This window comes from Hylobates moloch, unplaced genomic scaffold (assembly GCF_009828535.3).
Source record: "Hylobates moloch isolate HMO894 unplaced genomic scaffold, HMol_V3 SCAFFOLD_24, whole genome shotgun sequence".
Classification (NCBI taxonomy): Eukaryota; Metazoa; Chordata; class Mammalia; order Primates; family Hylobatidae; genus Hylobates; species Hylobates moloch.
Window position 1 is genome coordinate 21593169 of NW_026652299.1, and position 19109 is coordinate 21612277.

The 19109-nt window shown below is 32.6% G+C and overlaps 1 protein-coding gene across 3 annotated transcripts in view; it reads left to right on the forward strand.

The window, feature by feature from the left end:
* The window catches only part of DPP10 (dipeptidyl peptidase like 10), a 712528-nt gene that overhangs the window by 636123 nt on the left and 57296 nt on the right, over window positions 1-19109 (forward strand). For all 3 annotated transcript variants that reach the window (XM_032146023.2, XM_058434272.1, XM_032146025.2), the window contains 4 exons: window positions 7438-7529; window positions 8011-8058; window positions 11112-11233; window positions 12689-12736. In XM_032146023.2, the coding sequence (XP_032001914.1) occupies window positions 7438-7529; window positions 8011-8058; window positions 11112-11233; window positions 12689-12736 (310 nt within the window). The remainder of the gene's footprint in view (window positions 1-7437; window positions 7530-8010; window positions 8059-11111; window positions 11234-12688; window positions 12737-19109) is intronic.

Genomic DNA, 19109 nt, shown 5'->3' on the forward strand with positions numbered 1-19109 from the left:
TTATGAAACTGAAGGGAAATAGGCTAGCAAATTACCTTACTTTATAAACTTTTGCTAATTAAGAGTCAACTTGGTTATCACAAATATTAGAGAACTATTTGGCCCCTAAAATATCACACTTCCCAAATCTTATAACTGATTATGACATTTCCTTGAATTTTTAAATTTCAGTATTTTATATTCAAGAAACTCTGTGAAAAATATAAGTAGTAAAGAATATTACCTACAAATTATAGATATTTTTAAGAGATAGTGAAGGATAGGAAAAGTTGTACAATACGTCTTTGTATATGTGATTCCCCAAAGAAGACAATCTATCCTTGACTGTAGGTACCCTGTTGTGCTTTCAAATACTAGATCTTACTCATTCTATCTAACTATATTTTTGTATCCATTATTCAACAAATGAATAATAGAAGTAGTATCTTTTTAAAAGTATGGCATTGGGTAGGGTTGTGATGTTGACATGCAGGAATTAAAATATTTATACACCCAAAGCAAGAGTTTTTTTTTATAAGCCTAGGGAAGAAATACCTTCTATTTCTCAATCAAACCAGCCTAACGTGTAGGCTAATTCCTGTATTTCTGAAATGTCCAGAAGAAAAACTTAGTAAAGTTCTTACACTGTGTTTACTTGGTTCCTCTTCTATATGGAGTATAACAAAGCCTTCATTGAAGTAGAAAACTTTTTTTTCTATTCTGTTTGTTGTTTAGGTAATTTGTGGTTTGCCTCATTGAGAAATGAACATGACTGCATGATTATTTGTGAATATTTTGGCAATTGATTAAAATTAGTCTACTTTGCTAATGAGTCAGAAGTCAGTGCTAGGTAAATACAATTTATACATAACTTTGAACACATACAAACACAATCATATATGTTATTTTAGGAAATGGTTTGAATCACCTTGCCTCAATTTAAAAATAGCTTACAAAAAAGGTATTTATGAATTGTGTATGACTGCTTAATTGACATATATTCACTATAAAATTCTGAAAAATTCAAACTGAATAAACTGATAAGGGAGTATATAAAATCACCCACAATATCATCACCTCATATTCTCACACTTTTAATCCATTACTATGTATATTTTAAATTCTTTTTTGCATGAGAAATATATAATTTTCCCCTAAAGATTGCAGTTCAAGCATAATATAGATTTGTAACATTAAAAGAATAATTAATGAGCATTTTCTTACAACATTTAATTGTATTCCTAATATTTAACATTTTATATTTTTCTTAAATGTGATTTTAATAGCTGCTCAGCATTACATCAAGCAGACATACTGTACTGTATTTATTTATTTATTTTTATTTTTTGAGACAGAGTCTCACTTTGTTGCCCAGGCTAGAATGCAGTGACACGATCTCGGCTCACTGCAACCCCCGCCTCCCAGGTTCAAGCCATTCTCCTGCCTCAGCCTCCTGAGTAGCTGGGATTACAGGCACCCGCCATCATGCCTGGCTAATTTTTGTATTTTTAGTAGAGGCGGGTTTCACCGTGTTGTCCAGGCTGGTCTCGAACTTCTGACATCAGGTGATCCGCCTGCTTCAGCCTCCCAAAGTGCTGGGATTACAGGCATAAGCCACCACACCTGGCCTGTACTGTATTTAAATTATCCAAGTTTATTCATCATTAAAGTTATTTCTATATTTTGATGTTAGAAATGATTCGGAGTTAAAAGCCCTTATAAACACATTACTTACAATTCTTCCCACAAAATTATACTTCTAGATGTTAAAAGATACCCAGGCAGAGTATATCCATATATATGTATTTGTTTAGGTTTTGATGTGTAATGCCAAATTGGCTCTCCAAAAAATAGTAATTTACTGCCTAAACAGTAATGCATGCCAGCATTGATGACTTTTTACCCCCTTTCCTTCCCTTGCCATGCTACATAATTCTACTTAAAATTGTTGTGCCCGAAAAGCGAGAAATGACAGGACTGAGGCCTTGGCAGCCAACAGTCAGCCAGATCACCTTTGCAGTACTTGGCGCTTACCTATGTTTGAGAGCTTACTAGTTCACTCAGAATATATTTATTTGTTTGAAGTACCTTACTAAATGAAATTACTAAATTTTTGCAAACATTTTGCTCTCTCATATTATCAGTAAGTAGATAAAAATCATTAATTAGAGACCAAGCTAGAAAATTATTGCTTTCAAGCTGTTTTCATTATGGAGAGTGATGGCCGTCATTACATACATTTTAGCGGTTTTTTTTTTTCTCATTTACAAGAGCTGTCCTTGTTAAAGTGATTCCAAAGGATACAAATAAAAAGAGAAAAGAATGCATGTGTTTTCCTCCAGTCTTTCTTCATTTAAACATTATTGTAATTTTATGTTAACTACAGTATTGCATCTTGATATGTCAAATTTATATTTTAAGCGCATGCTTGTTTCACAATGCTAAATAATTTTGAAAAATAATTCTTTAGAAGATTAATATTGAGTTGACTGGATGTGCATCAATAACCATTATTTGTTGTTCTGTGTTTAATTTAGTGGCAATTTGTTGTAATGATAGATGTCACTGTATATAAAGCTTATTGATATTGTGGATTATTTCTTTAGTATTGATTAACAAAACTGGAATAGCTGGACCAAAAGTAAAAGATTTCTAAGCCCTAATATATGTATTTCCAGATCACTTTCAGTATGAATATATGAAAGCAAAATCTGTGAGTGTTTTCTCCACTTTCATATATTCCATTAAAGAAAATATTAAATAAAACTATGGCTTTTCTGGAAATCTATATAGCTAAAGAAATTGTTCTTCTGGATACAGTGTTTTGTATGCATATTACTATCAGTTTATGTACTTCCTGAGTCATACACTGATACAAAACTTTTTACCCCAGACCGTTAAACTTGTGATCACTTCAGATATTCGCCCCTTTGCTCCCTGAAAAATATTTGTTATGTAGACTTCAAACTTCTGAATTCTCATCTCAGTAACTGTAACATTCTACATCCTGCAATTCAGGCTGCAGTGAAGAGATAGGTTTTTATCAAAGGTATAGCACCTTTTTCTCTCAAATATGGAGTAAGCAGAGTTTTCATTGTGTTCAGTCGTTCAGATTCGTAGGCGTAAGGAATGGACCTGTCATCTTCTAAAATTGTGTTAAATGAAAAATTATATGTTGGTGAATCCATTCACTTTCTCTATTCAGCAATACGAAGTTTTGCCCCTGAGAGCTGATGATTTCACTTGGAACAATTTTAAGTGGCATTATTCACTACAAATACTGTGGAAAATAGCATGCCCCCAATCCACAATTTTATCACCTAATCAACCCAGTAAAGTTTTTGCATTAAGTTTCACTGCTGCATCTGATTAGGACATTGTCTGAAAACAATTAGCTCATCTCATGTGGTGAATAGATGGCAAATTAAAGCATGCTATTTTTAAGCACTACAACATTTCCCTTATTTAGAAGCTATAAAAGTTAAAATTTAATATAAGAAATTTGAATGAATAATGTGTAATTAGGTAAAAAGCACATGCACCGTTAAACTTGTTATTGATACCCCATGTGTTTCCAATTTGTAAATAGAATTATAAAACTAATATTTAACTTCCTTGAGCAAGATAAAATCTCTGTGAATTCAAGGGCACTTGTCTGATGTCTAACGTTCCAAATAAAAACTCTATTCCAAATTTCCAGCCCTCTTTTAAGAATGAATGAACGCACGAGTTTTGTTGCTTTTTAGTCTGAAATTAAAGTTGAAATATTAGTTCAATTTAAAATCCATTGTCATATTGCCTTTATCAAAAGTCCACTACACTTTTATATTTATATTCAGTATTTCTATTCTACCAAGTTAATATTACAGAGATTATGGATGCACAGAAAGAAAGAAATGTTACTGTGGAGAAAAGAATGCTGTTCTTTCCTGCTTTGTTAAGTGATCTTTCCTGTGATTGTATTTCTGCTGAAGGTGCTTAAAAACCTAACTGAAGTACACGCATCCCCTTGTGAAATCTGCTCAAATCCCTTGATGTTTATTAACTGTTGTTCAGTCATCTACCATATTCTGATTGGTATTAAGATTATTAACCAGGTCAAAATTAATGTGCTCACTGCTGTGACAGTCTTACGTAGATTATCAGAAAGTAAATCTTTGCTATTACATGCAAAATGGGGGTTCAGCTTATTCCCCATACTATATCTACCCTGGTAGATTAAAAGCAAGCAAGGCAATTACAGCTGTTTAAAATAAAATCAAAAGGTTGTATGGTTGTTATTAAGGCTTCCAACAAGAGATTTTTGGTCCTACACTTGAAAGTGTAATATTTTGAACTAAAAGGATCATTGAAGTAAATCATATATAATATTTTTTATACTGTGTTCAAACATTTTTCAAAGCATTGGGTTTTTACTCATGCCAATTTTAATGTTGTATCTCATTTGTCCTTAAAACACACACACACACACACACACACACACACACACACACACCAAAATACTCTGAAAAACAGAGAAAATAATTAACCTAGAAATCTGTGGGCCAAAAGTGTCTCCAGATATTTTGAAAGATTGAGCAAAGTTTCTTCACTTTTTTAATGTTTTGAGATTATTTTATCTTGAAATTGGCATCAAAGATGCACTAAAACCTTGAAATTTTAGTATCCTGTCCTTGGCTCATTCAAAGCAGGGCCTGGAAATAAGAAGGAGGAGCTATCCACTGAGTTATTTTTCTGTGTGAACTTGGCAATAAAATGTATGACTTTAGAACTCCGTGCCAGCCTTTGGGTTATGCGGGTTTCATGTCTCACAAATTGGGTGTCTTTGCACTTATACCTTTAGTCAACAAATACTTGTAAATCACAGTAGTACATCAGATAGTATACAAAGGTGATATAAAGAAGTCACAGGCTTGCTGTTGACCTTAAACAGCTAGACGTCTAGAGAACTTCCACTAAGAACATAAAATAGACTACTTAGCTAGATATTGAAATGCAAATACATACCAATAAGACAGAAAATTTTTCAAAGGAAGATTCTCTTAGTATACATGTGTAGTAAAGTATAGAATGCCCTTTTAGTTTACACTTTCAGTTGTATGGGAAAATAGATGTTATAATAAAACTATCCCGTCTGAACCTAATTCTGAATTTATTTTTACCAAAAATGCATTGAAAGTGTTACTCAGCTGACAGATTACATTCTCTGAAGACAGTGCAATTGAATTGCACAAATTATAACATTTAAAAGGTCATACATTTGGAAATAAAATATAATTTCTATTCATAGTTTCAAGAAGAAATCAGCAAATACTTAAAACTAAATGAAAATACTACATATACCAAAATATGCAATACATATAAACAATAATTTTAATATATGCAATAATTTTATATGCATATATGAAATTATGTATATAGCCAATGTCAGAATTTAGAAAAAGAAGAGAATAAATTCAAATGTAAAAGAAAGGAAATCGGAAATGAAAGACTAGCACTTATTAAGCTAGTAAGCAAACATGAAATAAAGCAGTATGATAAAACAAATAGTAAGTTATGTGGAAAAAGTAATTAAATCTATAAGAGCTGTCAAGGGTAATAATAACTTGGACAGCTCCAAATTATAAATAATGGAAAGGGACAAAACTACAGATTTAAAAATATTAAAAGAATACTATGAATAACTTTACGTTGATAAACTTGAAATTTAGGAGAAATGGATGCAATCTAGAAGAAAAATCAAATCAGATTTAAGAAACAGTCAAAATCCTCCATAGTGTTAAGAAAATGGAATCAGTGATGTAAGATTTTTCACATCAGGGAAAGGTTGTTTTTAAAAGTGAATCTCACCAAATATTCTAGGAATACGCACTTCCAATTTTATATTATTTTGAAAATGAGAAAACATGGCATACCTTTAGTACAATTTATGACATGGGTATCATCTTGTAACCAAAACCAAATTAAGACAGTATGAGAAAAGACAGCATAAGAAAGTTTGGAAATACTAAACCAATTATTGACAAGTTGACTTATTTAATACATTTAAAAAATTAACTCTTATTTTTTGAACAGGAATGCAAAATTTGCTTAAAATTTCAAAAATATATAAGATCATTAACTGCATTTAAATTTTCATGAGAAAATTATAATCACCTTAATAGATGCAGACATAGGATCCAAGTAAATTCAACAAAATCAGTATTCAAAAACCTTAGAAATTTAGGAATAAAGGGAATTTCTTTAAGGTGATGAAGGCACTTGCCAAAAGTTTTATTAATATAGCATAATTGATAATGGAGCAGTAGTAATATTCCCTTTAAAATCGGCACTGAGATAAGGAATCAGAGTGAAGTAGCTTGAGTATACACAAAACCAGAGATAATAGTTTTTTGGTTTTTAGTTGTTGTTGTTGTTTTATACTTGAAGCTCTGGGGTACATGTGCAGAAGGTGCACGTTTGTTACATAGGTATACATGTGCCATGGTGGTTTGCTGCACCCATCAACCCGTCATCTACATTAGGTATTTCTCCTAATGCTATCCCTCACCTAGCCCCCAACTTCCTGACAGGCGCCATTGTTCAGCTCTCACTTATGAGTGAGAACATGCAGTGTTTGGTTTTCTGTTCTTGTGTTACTTTGCAAAGGATGATGGTTTCCAGCTTCATCCATGTCCCTGCAAAGGACATGAACTCATCCTTTTTTATGGCTGCATAGTATTCCATGGTGTATATGTGCCACATTTTCTTTATCCAGTCTATCATTGATGGGTATTTGGGTTGGTTCCAAATCTTTCTAATCCATTCTAATCAGTGTGCTCTAACTACATAAAGTGATTAAGGAATAGAATGATAGTATTTCTAAGAATACTTTTTGGGTCAAACAATATATATTTTTTAGACAATACTACTACCTGTTTTTTACATATTAAAATGTTAGTCCTATAAACACCTTGGAAGCATTGATCAAGCTAATTACCTTCATCAACATGAATTCATCTCTGAAAAAAAAAAATATTGCATTAAATGGCAAATCTTATAACAATGACCATACTGCAAAGGTTAAAATGAATACAAACCTGAGTATTTATTGGAGTAAAGTTTGTTCTAAAATTTTTTTTAAAAAAAGCTAACTGTACAGCTGCCAGTCATTTAGATGAGAGTGATTAAAGTACTACCTTGGTATCAAATGCTGCCATCAACATGGTATACTTGATTCACCCTCACCTGGAGGAGTTTTCTGAATGACTTTTCTATAATTGTAATAAAGGCACTAACCTACCTGCCTTGATCTGTGTTTACAGGAATGCAGGTTCATTCTTGAGTTGTGGAACAGAAAACTGAATGTTAACTGAGAATTAAAGAATTCAAAGTGTCACAAGCAGTTGGTACATTCGTGTTTACCAGAGAGATGCTGTTTAAATAAAAGGAAAATCAGTATTTTCTTTTTCTTTGCAGAGTAAAAGTGAGCAAATTACTGTGCGGCATCTGACATCAGGAAACTGGGAAGTGATAAAGATCTTGGCATATGATGAAACTACTCAAAAAATGTGAGTGTTTTCAGTTCTCTAGTCAGGCTGCAAGTCAGGGTTGTCAAATGCCATCTTTTCTACTGGAATTATGTTTTGCTTACCATAGTCCTAGTCAAAACAAGCCAGCCGTGGAAAGAATAACCTTTCTTTAAAGACCTCTTCCACACTTCACACAGAGACATCTTACACAGAGGCGCGTGTGCGTGCATGTGTGCGCACACACACACACACACACAGTGATTGAGAGAGATTATGAAAAAGGATGATTTTATCGGGGAAAAAATATGTTTCATAGTTTGATCAAAGCCCTGTGTTTGTATAGCAAAACAACTCCTGTCTGTATTTTGACAGTTTTAAAAATTCAAGTGAAGATTCAATGTGAAAATTCAGGTGAAGATTCAATGTGAATTCAAGATTCAATGTGACAATGTAACAAAATTCGCAGATCACAAAAAGTAGATCTGTGTCTAATGCTCGTGTTGTTTTCTTTCCTGAACAGTTACTTTCTGAGCACTGAATCTTCTCCCAGAGGAAGGCAGCTATACAGGTAAGCAGTGTGCAAGGATCTCCTTACACAGATTGGCTTCTCAGTGGCTATCTATGTAGCAGAAGGAAGGGAAGGAAAAATTTGAAATGTCTTTTTCAACATGGCTAGGAAGAGCCAACTTTGCATGACAAAGCTTCACACTCTTGCACCAGTCTCTCCCTTGACAGGACTGGAGGCAATGGAGCCCTGCTTGCTCCTTCCTGCTCTGCTGTCTCCTTATTCTTTTCTTCACCTGCTTTTGCAGTTTCTTAATATCTTTTTTTGTGTCTTGTTTCTCTCAACTCTCCACATCAGAGACATTTACATATTTTCCCTTGTGCCTTCATCTTCTGCTACGTCTCATTTTGAATTTTCAGTGCATTAATGTGGCACAGGTGAAATTTATTCTTGTACAATATAACGTCGTTGTGAACAGTTAGTCTAGTGTATCAAGCAGGAAGCTTTCCCTCTTTGCCTTGTCGTTCATAAAACCCAGTGAGATTGTTGCAGGAGGAGGCATCCTTATTTAAATAAGGAACGCTCATTGCTTGCTAAAAATAAAGCAATACATGGAAAATAATTACATCTGTTCACTTTTCCCAAATGCAAAACTATGCTCAAAAAAAAGGCTTAAGCCCACACCTATTTAGTATTAAAATGTCTCCTCACTCAGAAAGCTTTCACCAGGATCTCACAAGAATGACTTTTATTTTTGACTGGCAAGCAACCTATTAATTCTAGACTTTATATACACGTTCTAATTTCCATTTCACAGATCCATTTTTAAAGTGTCAAAACTACCATGACATATTCTCAGGGGAAATTCATCATGTTTGAAGAAGTGTCACCACTAATTCTTACCGAGTAGTATTGACTTTCCTTTGAGAGTAAAAATGCATGTTTAAAGCACCCCAACTTCCTCTACGTCACCCCCCACACTCTTATTTATACACAATTTGCTTTCATCAGAAGCAACCTTGTCCTTTTAATCACCTTTCTTAATACATCATTTTTATATTCTTAGTTTGTTCTCTTGGACCTCCTGGAACCCATGTTCTTAATTCTGACTTCTAGGAAGCAAAGCTATTTATATAGAGATAGTGATTTGAATTTTGGATTTGGGATCTTTATCAAACTACTGGTCACTTTTTCTTTTGGTGACCTAAAGCTTATCTTTCTTGAAACATACATTATGATTGATATCAGTAGCCATAAACTGTAGCTTAGAGAGGTAGAATCACTTTATATCTTATAAAACTCCCATTTTATAAAACTCAGAGAAAAATGACAGCATCAGAAAATTAGACTTGGTCAAGTTCAGCAAATGGAACTGCCTCAATCTTTCTTCCCATGATTAGTCTAAAATGTGATTTGAATCATAATGACTTCTTAGATTTGTGTGCTTGTCTTATCTCTCTAGTGACTGAGGCAGAACAGTCAATATATCTCTGACATGTACTAGTGTAGTTGACAGTGTTATAAAGAAAATGTAGTACCAATAAATTTTCCCTTAAATAGCTCATCAAATGCCAGTTGGCTTGACTGTAAGATAATGTTAGTGTTTGACCCAGAAAATGCAATCAATGTCTTGCCCAGGCTATAAAAATGATCATTGGTTGACTTAATATATGGCACTAGGCACCCCTGCAGGAGTAGGACTGCTACTGTAGTCATTGTTACCTTCTTTGTCTCAAAATTTGCGTCTCTTTATTTCAGCAATCTCATAATGTAAATAATGAGAAAATACCACATAAATCTCCAGGGAACTTGGATCTAAAAGCTTTATGGAAGAGTAGAGAGAAAAAGGTTTTAAATCTTAGTATGGCACTGAATAGCTGTATGCAACTGGGATACTTTCTAAGCTTTTCTGTGGTGAAAATTGTACAATATTGTGAATGTAATTAATGAAACTGAATTGTACACTTAGAAATGCTTAAAATGACAAATGTTATGTTATACAGGTTTAACCCAAATTTTATAAAATGAAAAAAATTGACTGTGAATATTTTATAAGTTATCATGAGTGAAACTAATATGATTTGTGCTTAGTATATATTAATTGTTTTGACTATTATAAGAAAATTTTTGGATTGTAATAATCTCACAGTGTTTCAAATATGGAATTGTGATTTTGTGAACTGTTTCTTGTATCTGCCTTAACACCCCTGTTCCAATCCCCATACCTACAGCATATTGCACATCAAAATCAATGTGAATATTATTCATTTATAAATATACAACCAAAAATCATGTTTTATTCCAAAATGAAATTGAGACCTTTTGTCTGATCAAGTTTTTTTAAAGGTATTCTCAACAGTGTTTTCATCCATTGACCTACCAAATTTTGCATTCAGACTTATTTATTAAATAAACAATTCAATAAATGAAATTTAATCTTATATTAATTTCTCAACTCCTGTAACCTTAAGCACCATTGTTGTAAAATAAAAATGGTGATGACTCTTCTTTTTACCACCTCATTATCTCAAAGTATGTATTGTTGTTAGTGTTATATGTGTTATAATACAAATGTAACTTTTTTTAAATCAGTAATTTTTCTGCAAGTAAATGATGGGGAAAATTTGGCACTGATCCCAAATTCTAATGTTTAGAATGTTTAATTTAGAAAATCATGAGCTTGATTTTTTTTGTTTGACTTGTGGAAATATGCATTCCTTCTTTCAATTAGTATGTATCAAATATTGAATAATCTCTGTGGGAAATTCCCTTTAAGACTTTACACAGAAATATCTATTAAAAATGCAAAAAAAGTAAGTTAATTTGAGTTCCATTGAAATCAGTTCTTTGTTTATAGCCATACATACAAGCATACATATTACATACATAAAATAATACATAATTTTAATTTTAATAGATTAAGAAAAATGTGTATGTTTTAACATTACTAATAGAAGTTGACTTTTTATGTATAAAGTGATTCATAGTTTACAATGAACCTCTATGCAAGCACCGATGTAACTCCCCTGTTTATATTATATTTAAATATGAACACCACACATTCAAGTGCCTAGAATAGTAGCATTTCTATAATAACTTCCTTTTTCTTTCTCCAGTGCTTCTACTGAAGGATTATTGAATCGCCAATGCATTTCATGTAATTTCATGAAAGAACAATGTACATATTTTGATGCCAGTTTTAGTCCCATGAATCAACATTTCTTATTATTCTGTGAAGGTAAGATAATACATGAATTCTGATATAATGTATTTTATTCATGGTATTTAATCAATATCTGTTGGTATCAGCAACTATTACTCTAGATGATTTCATAATCTTAATTTATAAATTTTCGTTAATCCTAAATACATTATATATAGATTTACTGAGATACAATTTTTTACATATTTTGTAGAGAAATAAAAAATGAGAATAAGTCAATAAACATGCACACATAATTAATAAGTGCTATTTGAACATGAGCAACTTTAAAAGGTGAATAAATATATTTATATCAGTGAGGCCATGCCACAATCATAGACTAATTTACCTAGTCTTTAGGAAAAGTAATAGTCTAGTCTTCTTGTTAAAACAATGCTTTGGTTGTCAAGAGATTTAGGATCTATGGAAATTTAGGACCTATGGAAACTGAATTCCCCTGCTTCAGAGTTCTTCAGTTCTGGGCAATTACATTCACCATTATTACTTCTTCTATCTTGTAACAATATGCGTAGTCTTACATGTTTATACAGTATCTCTACAATATATTCATAGAAATCATTTTTCTTTTAATATGATATTGTATTTTCCAGAGATTAAATAGAATTCATGTGTCCTCTTATAATATGAGGAGTTGAGTGCCACTACTGCGGCTGGTATATTAAGCTGTCATTTTTTAAGACACAATGAGAGATATACCAAGAGTTACTTTTTAACATTGTTTTTCTCTTGATATATGAAATGAAGTAATCAAAAAAGAAGTCCTTGTTTAATGACACCAGGAAAAAAAAAAAACAAAAAAACATTAGTTTTAGATGGGATTCCTTAGAGAAGGGAAGTTTCAAGATAACTTTTTACAGTAACAAATTAGCTAGTGTATTTTAAATATTTGAAGATTATGGTTAACGTATTTTTAAATTAATATATAATTACCACCCAATTTTAAACCTTTCTTATGGATGAACTATTTCAAATATGCATGCTTTCTTTTTTGGCTGAGTGGCAAATAGAATTTGATCTTGGATCAGTGGATAAGGGGTGAAAGGGTCGTGAATCAGCTTTCTGAACATCACTGGCTAGTCTATAAAAGACTAGAGATAAAGAGAAAGCATGCAGAATTGGCTAAAAACATAGAAATATGGCACATGGATACATATGTAACAAACCTGCACATTGTGCACGTGTACCCTAAAACTTAGAGTACAATAAAAAAAACCGTAGAAATATAGAGCATTTGGGGGAAGAGAGAATCTTAACAATAATCTCTGCAAATAGTTTCCTTCTCATACATTCTTACCCTTCTGAATAAAATGCTTATAAATAGGAATAAAAGCTAGTTGTCTGGTTTCTGTTTTGTTATGTTTTAACCACGAAGTGCTTCCATTTGGGGGAAAAAAACTTTTATGTAAACTTTCTAATTATTATTACTTAGACATTTTTAAAAATATTTACACACATATTTTTAAATTCCAGGTCCAAGGGTCCCAGTGGTCAGCCTACATAGTACGGACAACCCAGCAAGTGAGTACACAAGAAGACAATTAAAAATAGTTATGGTTGGCATTAGTCTTAGACATCATGTTATCTATTCTGAGTCATATCCTCTATAAATTATTGTTCAAAACATCCCCACCATGAGGAAAGCTGTATGTATACCATCAACTTGACCTTATGTATGTAAGAGAAACAGTAAAGCAAGAGATGTGAGCCATGTTACAGGCGGGAGGTGAATCTTATATGCCCGAAATAGGATATCTACTACCTAAATCAAATAGAGTTATTGATGAAACAGGTACATTTTAGCTTACTGGCCTCTTAATGTTCTGGTGCATTCTTGCCTGGGCCTCACATAAGTTATTCCTCCACAATAACCTTTTGAAGGCATTTCAGAAAATTATGAAAAATTTGTTATTTTATATATTTTCTATCCTGTTTGTTCCAGATATCCAGGTTCTTCTAGTTTTGAATATGCACTTTTTCATTTATGCATTTATTCATTTGTATATTTGTTAAGAGATCACCTACTTTTGTCAAACAATGTGACAGAGTCGGAGGGTACAATTGAAAGGGTGTCGTGTTCAAGAACTTACAGTAAAGTAGATAAATAAATGCATGGTTGAGCTTATCTTAAAAATGAATAACCAGATTTCATCCTGCCTTCCTTTCTCTTTCCTTTCTTCCACGTTTGTATCCTTCTTTCATTTTTTAAGTTTTATTTAATCAGTGCTTCTATTCTGTGATGATTTCACATAAGCTACTATAATCTAATAATGGCTCATATTTATTGACTCATTTAAACTTCGGAGCACCTCTGAGATAGTTAATTTGATTATCCCTTTTTACAGGTGAGAAAAATTAGTCTAGAAGAGGTTAAGTATTAATAACTTGGCCAGAGTCATACTAATAAATGGCAGAACCAGGGATCAAATGAGACAGTCTGACTCGAGAATAGGATTTGTAATTCACTACAATATAATAGCTACTTTTTCTATTGTGCTTTTGCCTCTTGCATTGCGTACTCTTACTTAAGTAGGAGTCAGTTAGGTGACTTGACTTAGAAGATATATAGGTAAAAAAGTGTGAGGTTGAATGACAAATATCATTTTGAGAAAACAGACCAAGTCCATTTATATTGTTCAAATAATGTCATATGGACACTTAGTGCATGCCCTAGGCAACAAGAAATTTCTAAGTTTGTGTTGGGGTTTTGTGTGGCTGGAAGATGGTTTAGCATACATTTTAGTTTCTATTTATTTCATTATTTCCGTCTTCAGTGTAAACCTTAAAAAGGTTATGTTAAGCAAATCAAATATATTCAATATTAACTCTAACAGCAACAATAATGATCATAGACAGTATGGTTGATAAAATGGAAAGAAGGTTGAATCTCATAGATAGAACAATCAGTGTATAAAATAAGTCTATCACATGCTTTTTGTGGGATCCCAGACAGTGTGTTAACATCTCATAAGATCAACGTCCTCCGAGGCAAATAAACAAATGTGTTTACAGTGAAGATGAGTAATATTCATGACATATAGGACACACTTAATCAATAACAATTTGTGTTACACTGTATATCTTGCCTTTAACAAAGGATGATTAAAAATTTTTCAGTCTGATTTTAATTTAATTTTATCCTATTGTTACAAGGCAATGTCTTTTCTAATAACTTCTGCTGCAAATTACAAAACATTTCTGTCTAAGGGAAATCATGTTATTTTCCTGTTCAGAAGCCAATCATGATTGTCTCAAGGTCAACAAAAACAAGAAAAGGCTATGAATAGCGGCCAAGTGCTTAATTTTCTTTTCAAAGGATAATTACTTAGGGAGATAAAATTTATAGTCAATGGCAAGTAAATCTTTGGGTCAATAAAAGCAAATATAGGAATGAGTAAGTCATAACTCCTTTTGGGGCCACATGAAGTAGAATAGTGCATGCAGAGAAAATTTAAAAAAGAAAAAGGAAAATATTTAACAAGCATGGAAAACCTTTAAACCCACTAGTTATCAAAGAAATGCAGAAGAAACTACTGCCATGTAATTTTTCCTAACAAATTAATAACATTAAAAATTTACATCACTAATAAAGATAGAATGTGGTAGAAATGTTAATTATAACATATTAAAAATAATAGTCAAAACTTAACTCTTTTTTTTTTTTTTTTTTTCTGAGAAAAAAGTTTTCACTCTTGTTGCCCAGGCTGGAGTGCAATGGTGCGATCTCAGCTCACCGCAACCTCCACTTCCCGGGTTCAAGCAATTCTCCTGCCTCAGCCCCCCAAGTAGCTGGGATTACAGGCATGCATCACCATGCCCAGCTAATTTTGTATTTTTAGTAGAGACGGGGTTTCTCCATGTTGGTCATGCTGGTCTCGAACGCACAGCCTCAGGTGATCTGCCAGCCTCAGCCTCCCAAAGTGCTGAGATTATAGCCGTGAGCCACCATGCCTAGCAAAAACTTAATTCTTTTGTAACTTTTTTCATTCTTGTAGTTTATACTGAGAAAATAATTCTAAATGGAGAATATTATGACAAAGCTATTGAAAATAGAAAAAGACATTATAAATAACAAATAATGGGAGTCCGTAAATAAATTTTAATGGAATATTACTCAGTGCCCTGGGCATCTTCCATTTGTTTTTTCAGAACCACTTTTAACTCTCAATTCTTCTCTTCGATATTCTCCGGCCTAGAAGTACTTTCTACAGATGACTTAGGTTCTGTTGCCCCATGGCTTCCAACTGGATTCAACCAAAGGAAATCTTGTAGGCAACTGGAAAGAGGGAGAAAACTGCTCTGGGTTGTTTATTCCACCAGCCCTGTTCCTATGGAGTCACCACAAGTTGGCTGTGACCTTTAGCTGAAGGGAATCTTCACCCTTGACATTCAGGCCCAGCCACTGTTTTCTTGAAGTTTTCTTTTTTCACTGTGTTTCTGCCATGTTTCGGTATCAGAATCATGCTGACCTCATAGAATAAGTTGGGTAGGAATCCCTTCCCCTTCATTTTTGGATTAGCTTCAGTAGGATTAGTAGCAGCTCTTCTTTATACATCTTGTAGAATTTGAATATGAATCTATCTGGTTCCGGCCTTTTTCTATTTGGTAGGCCTTTTATTACTGATTTAATTTCATAAATCAGGGTTCAGGGTTTCAATTTCTCCCTGTTCCAGTCTTGAAAGGGTGTGTATGTCCAGGAATTTATCAACTTCTTGTAGGTTTTTTAGTTTGTGGGCATAGAGGCACTCATGATCGTCTCTGAAGGCTTTTTGTATTTCCATGGGGTCAGTGGTAATGTCCCCTTTGTCATTTCTGATTGTGTTTATTTGAATTTTCTCTCTTTTTTATTAGGCTATCTAGTGGTCTATTAATTGTATTTATACTTTCAAAGAACCAACTTCTGATTTTGTTGATCTTTTTTAGGCTTTTTCACGTATTCATTTCTCATTTCATTCAGTTCAGCTCTGATTTGGGTTGTTTTTTTTTTCTCCTGTAGCTTTGGGATTGGTTTGCTCTTGTTTTTCTAGTTTCTCTGAGTGAATATTCACCATTTTTTAAGCATTTAAAATTAAATGCTTAGGATAGCTTCTTTGGAAATATACTAATGTTTAAATAATCAGAGTTTCTTTACATTTTAAACATGTAAAAAATCTCTTAGAACATCTAGTCTTCCAGATATATATTATAGGGGAAGATATTTACTTACAAAAGAGGTAGTTTGATGTGCCTGAGATTACACATAGACAGCATAGTCCAATGGGAGAAACATAAAATTACATGCTTATAACAGTCTATGATTATTTCTCTAGTAAAAGTGCACACAGTTCAGGACAAGAGGAAGTCAATGAGAAGACATTTTCAGAAAAACAAGTGTGTATATACAAACATAAGAACGCATAAAGATGTTCACATTTGCAAGATAAACAGTGTTCATCATGGCTGGAACAAAACATTTACTAAAAAAGAAAAACTATATGAGGCCAGAGGGGCAGACTGGAATTGGATTATAACTCTTATTTTTTTCTAAGTAGTTTGGATTCAATCATATTGGTTCAATGATAAACCTTTGACATTTTAAATTGGTTTTATTCTGGCCATGGAGTAACTGGAAATAGACCTGATTCCCTTTTTTCCCTTAATAAAAAAAAAAAAGAAAGAAAGAAAAAAGAAAACTGGACAAAATATACAAATCAACAGTTTCCAGACATTCGACAATAGCCAGCATGGGTCTCTGATCCCTGAAAAAAGGAAACAAGTAAAATTAGTGTTGTGAGTTCTCTGGCTTTCTTGTTAACAGAAATTTCTGAACTCCAATGCAATAAGGAATAAACTAATCATAATACAATGATATCCCTGAGTTGAGGAGACAGAAAATGATATTCAGAAAGATTGAAGCTTATGGAATGTTGAGGAATGGTATGGAATTTTATGGAATTGAGGCTTATGGGAAGATGGAACTGGAAATGAAGAAGCCACCTGGAGAAAGACATGTGCATAGGGCTGGAAGAGGGATCACCCTGAATGGGCTGCTGAAAATACCTAGCTGAGTATGCATAGGAAGATGCTTCATGAGTGTGGGCAATGCTGGAGCTCACAGAGTGGTGGGAGTTGCTCAAGTTATAATCAGCAGAGTAGTGGAACATTTAGAGGAGATCCCAGAAGTGTCCTGCCTTTTGTAGTGCTAAACTAGCCATAGAGCAAAGGTCATTCAAATATACACTAAAAATATTTCTTTAAAAGTCTTGAAATGGTCAACCTGCCTACAACATATGCCAGAACAAAGTCCAACAATTGTTAAAAGATCACAACAAAACTCAGGCTTTCAAAATGTAAATGTCACAATGGTCGATATCTAATAAAAAATTACTAGCTTTGTGAAGAAAGTAGAAAAATAACTCATAAATAAGAGAAAGATTAGTGAATAGAAACAGACTCAGAAATGACAGAGATGATGGAAATCACTGGCAAATACAGTAAATTAGCTGTTACAAATACATAAAGCCATCAAGAAAAGAATGAATGCAGAGAGAAAACAAAGAGAATATATTTTTATAAAAGAACTTTGTGAATTTAAAATAAAATATTTGAAATATAAACTTCACTGGAAAATACTAAAAACAGATTAGAGGCTGCAGAAGAAAAGATCAGTGGACTTGAAACAATATCAGTAGAAACTTTGACACAAATAGAAAAAGGATGAAGAAAGTAGAACCTAAATTAACCATAGGCCAATAGCTACATCTATCATATTTGTAATTAGAGTCAGAATGGGGCAAGGAGACTTGCAAAAAATATTTGATGCAATAATGGCCAATAATTTTCTAAATCTGATGAAAAAGTTAAAGTTCAACATAACGAAAGCAAGATAAATGTCAATAAAACCACACTAGTGCACATCATGTGCAAATTATACAAAACCAATGATAAAGAAAAAAATTTTAAATCATCAGAAATTAAAAGACACATTACATCTACATATTATACACATAGTAAAAACGAATGACTACAGACATGTCATCAGAAAAAAGCAAACCAAAAGACAATAGAACAAAATACTGCAGATGCTGATGGAAAACCAAACTGAACTAAACAGAAATCCTTAATAGAAAAACAAACCTAGAAGATATTTCTCACTTAAAAATGAAAACAAAAAGAAAGTTTCAAGAAGAAAATAAGAGAGAGTGTTCTGTCATTAAATTTGCTCTTCTAAATAACAAATTGATCAATAAAAAATAATTAGAAAATATTTTGAGCCAAAGGAAAATAAAAACACAACAGATTCCAATTTAGGGGTTACTACAGTTGTGATTAGAAAGAAATTTATGATTCTAACTTATTGTATAAAAACAAAAGTTTTAAAATTGATAATCTCCTCTTTCACCTTAAGAAACCAGAAAAAGAAGAGCAAATTAAAACAAAGTTGAAAGGAGATAAAAAATGAGTAAGAAGGAAATAAATGATATTGAAAATAGACTAGCAGTAGAGAAAATATATGAAACCAAAAGTTGCTTTCCTGAAGAGATCAATAAAGTTGGCAAAATTCTAGCGAGAGACATGAAGAAAAAGAGAAAAATGTAATGCGATTAATAAAAGAGATGATGTCTATACAAATGCTCTAGATATTAGAATGACAATAGTGAAACATTATAAGTAATTTTATGCCAGTAAATTTGACATCTTAGATGAAATGGCAAATTCCTTAAAAGACACAAATCGCTAAACATTCACACGAGAAGACATACAATATATAAATATGCCATTAATATTCTCCTCACAAAGAAAACTCCAGTTTCAGCTAGCTTCACTGGTGCATTCTATGCAACATTTTTTTTTTTTATTGTACTTTAAGTTTTAGGATACATGTGCACAATGTGCAGATTTGTTACATATATAT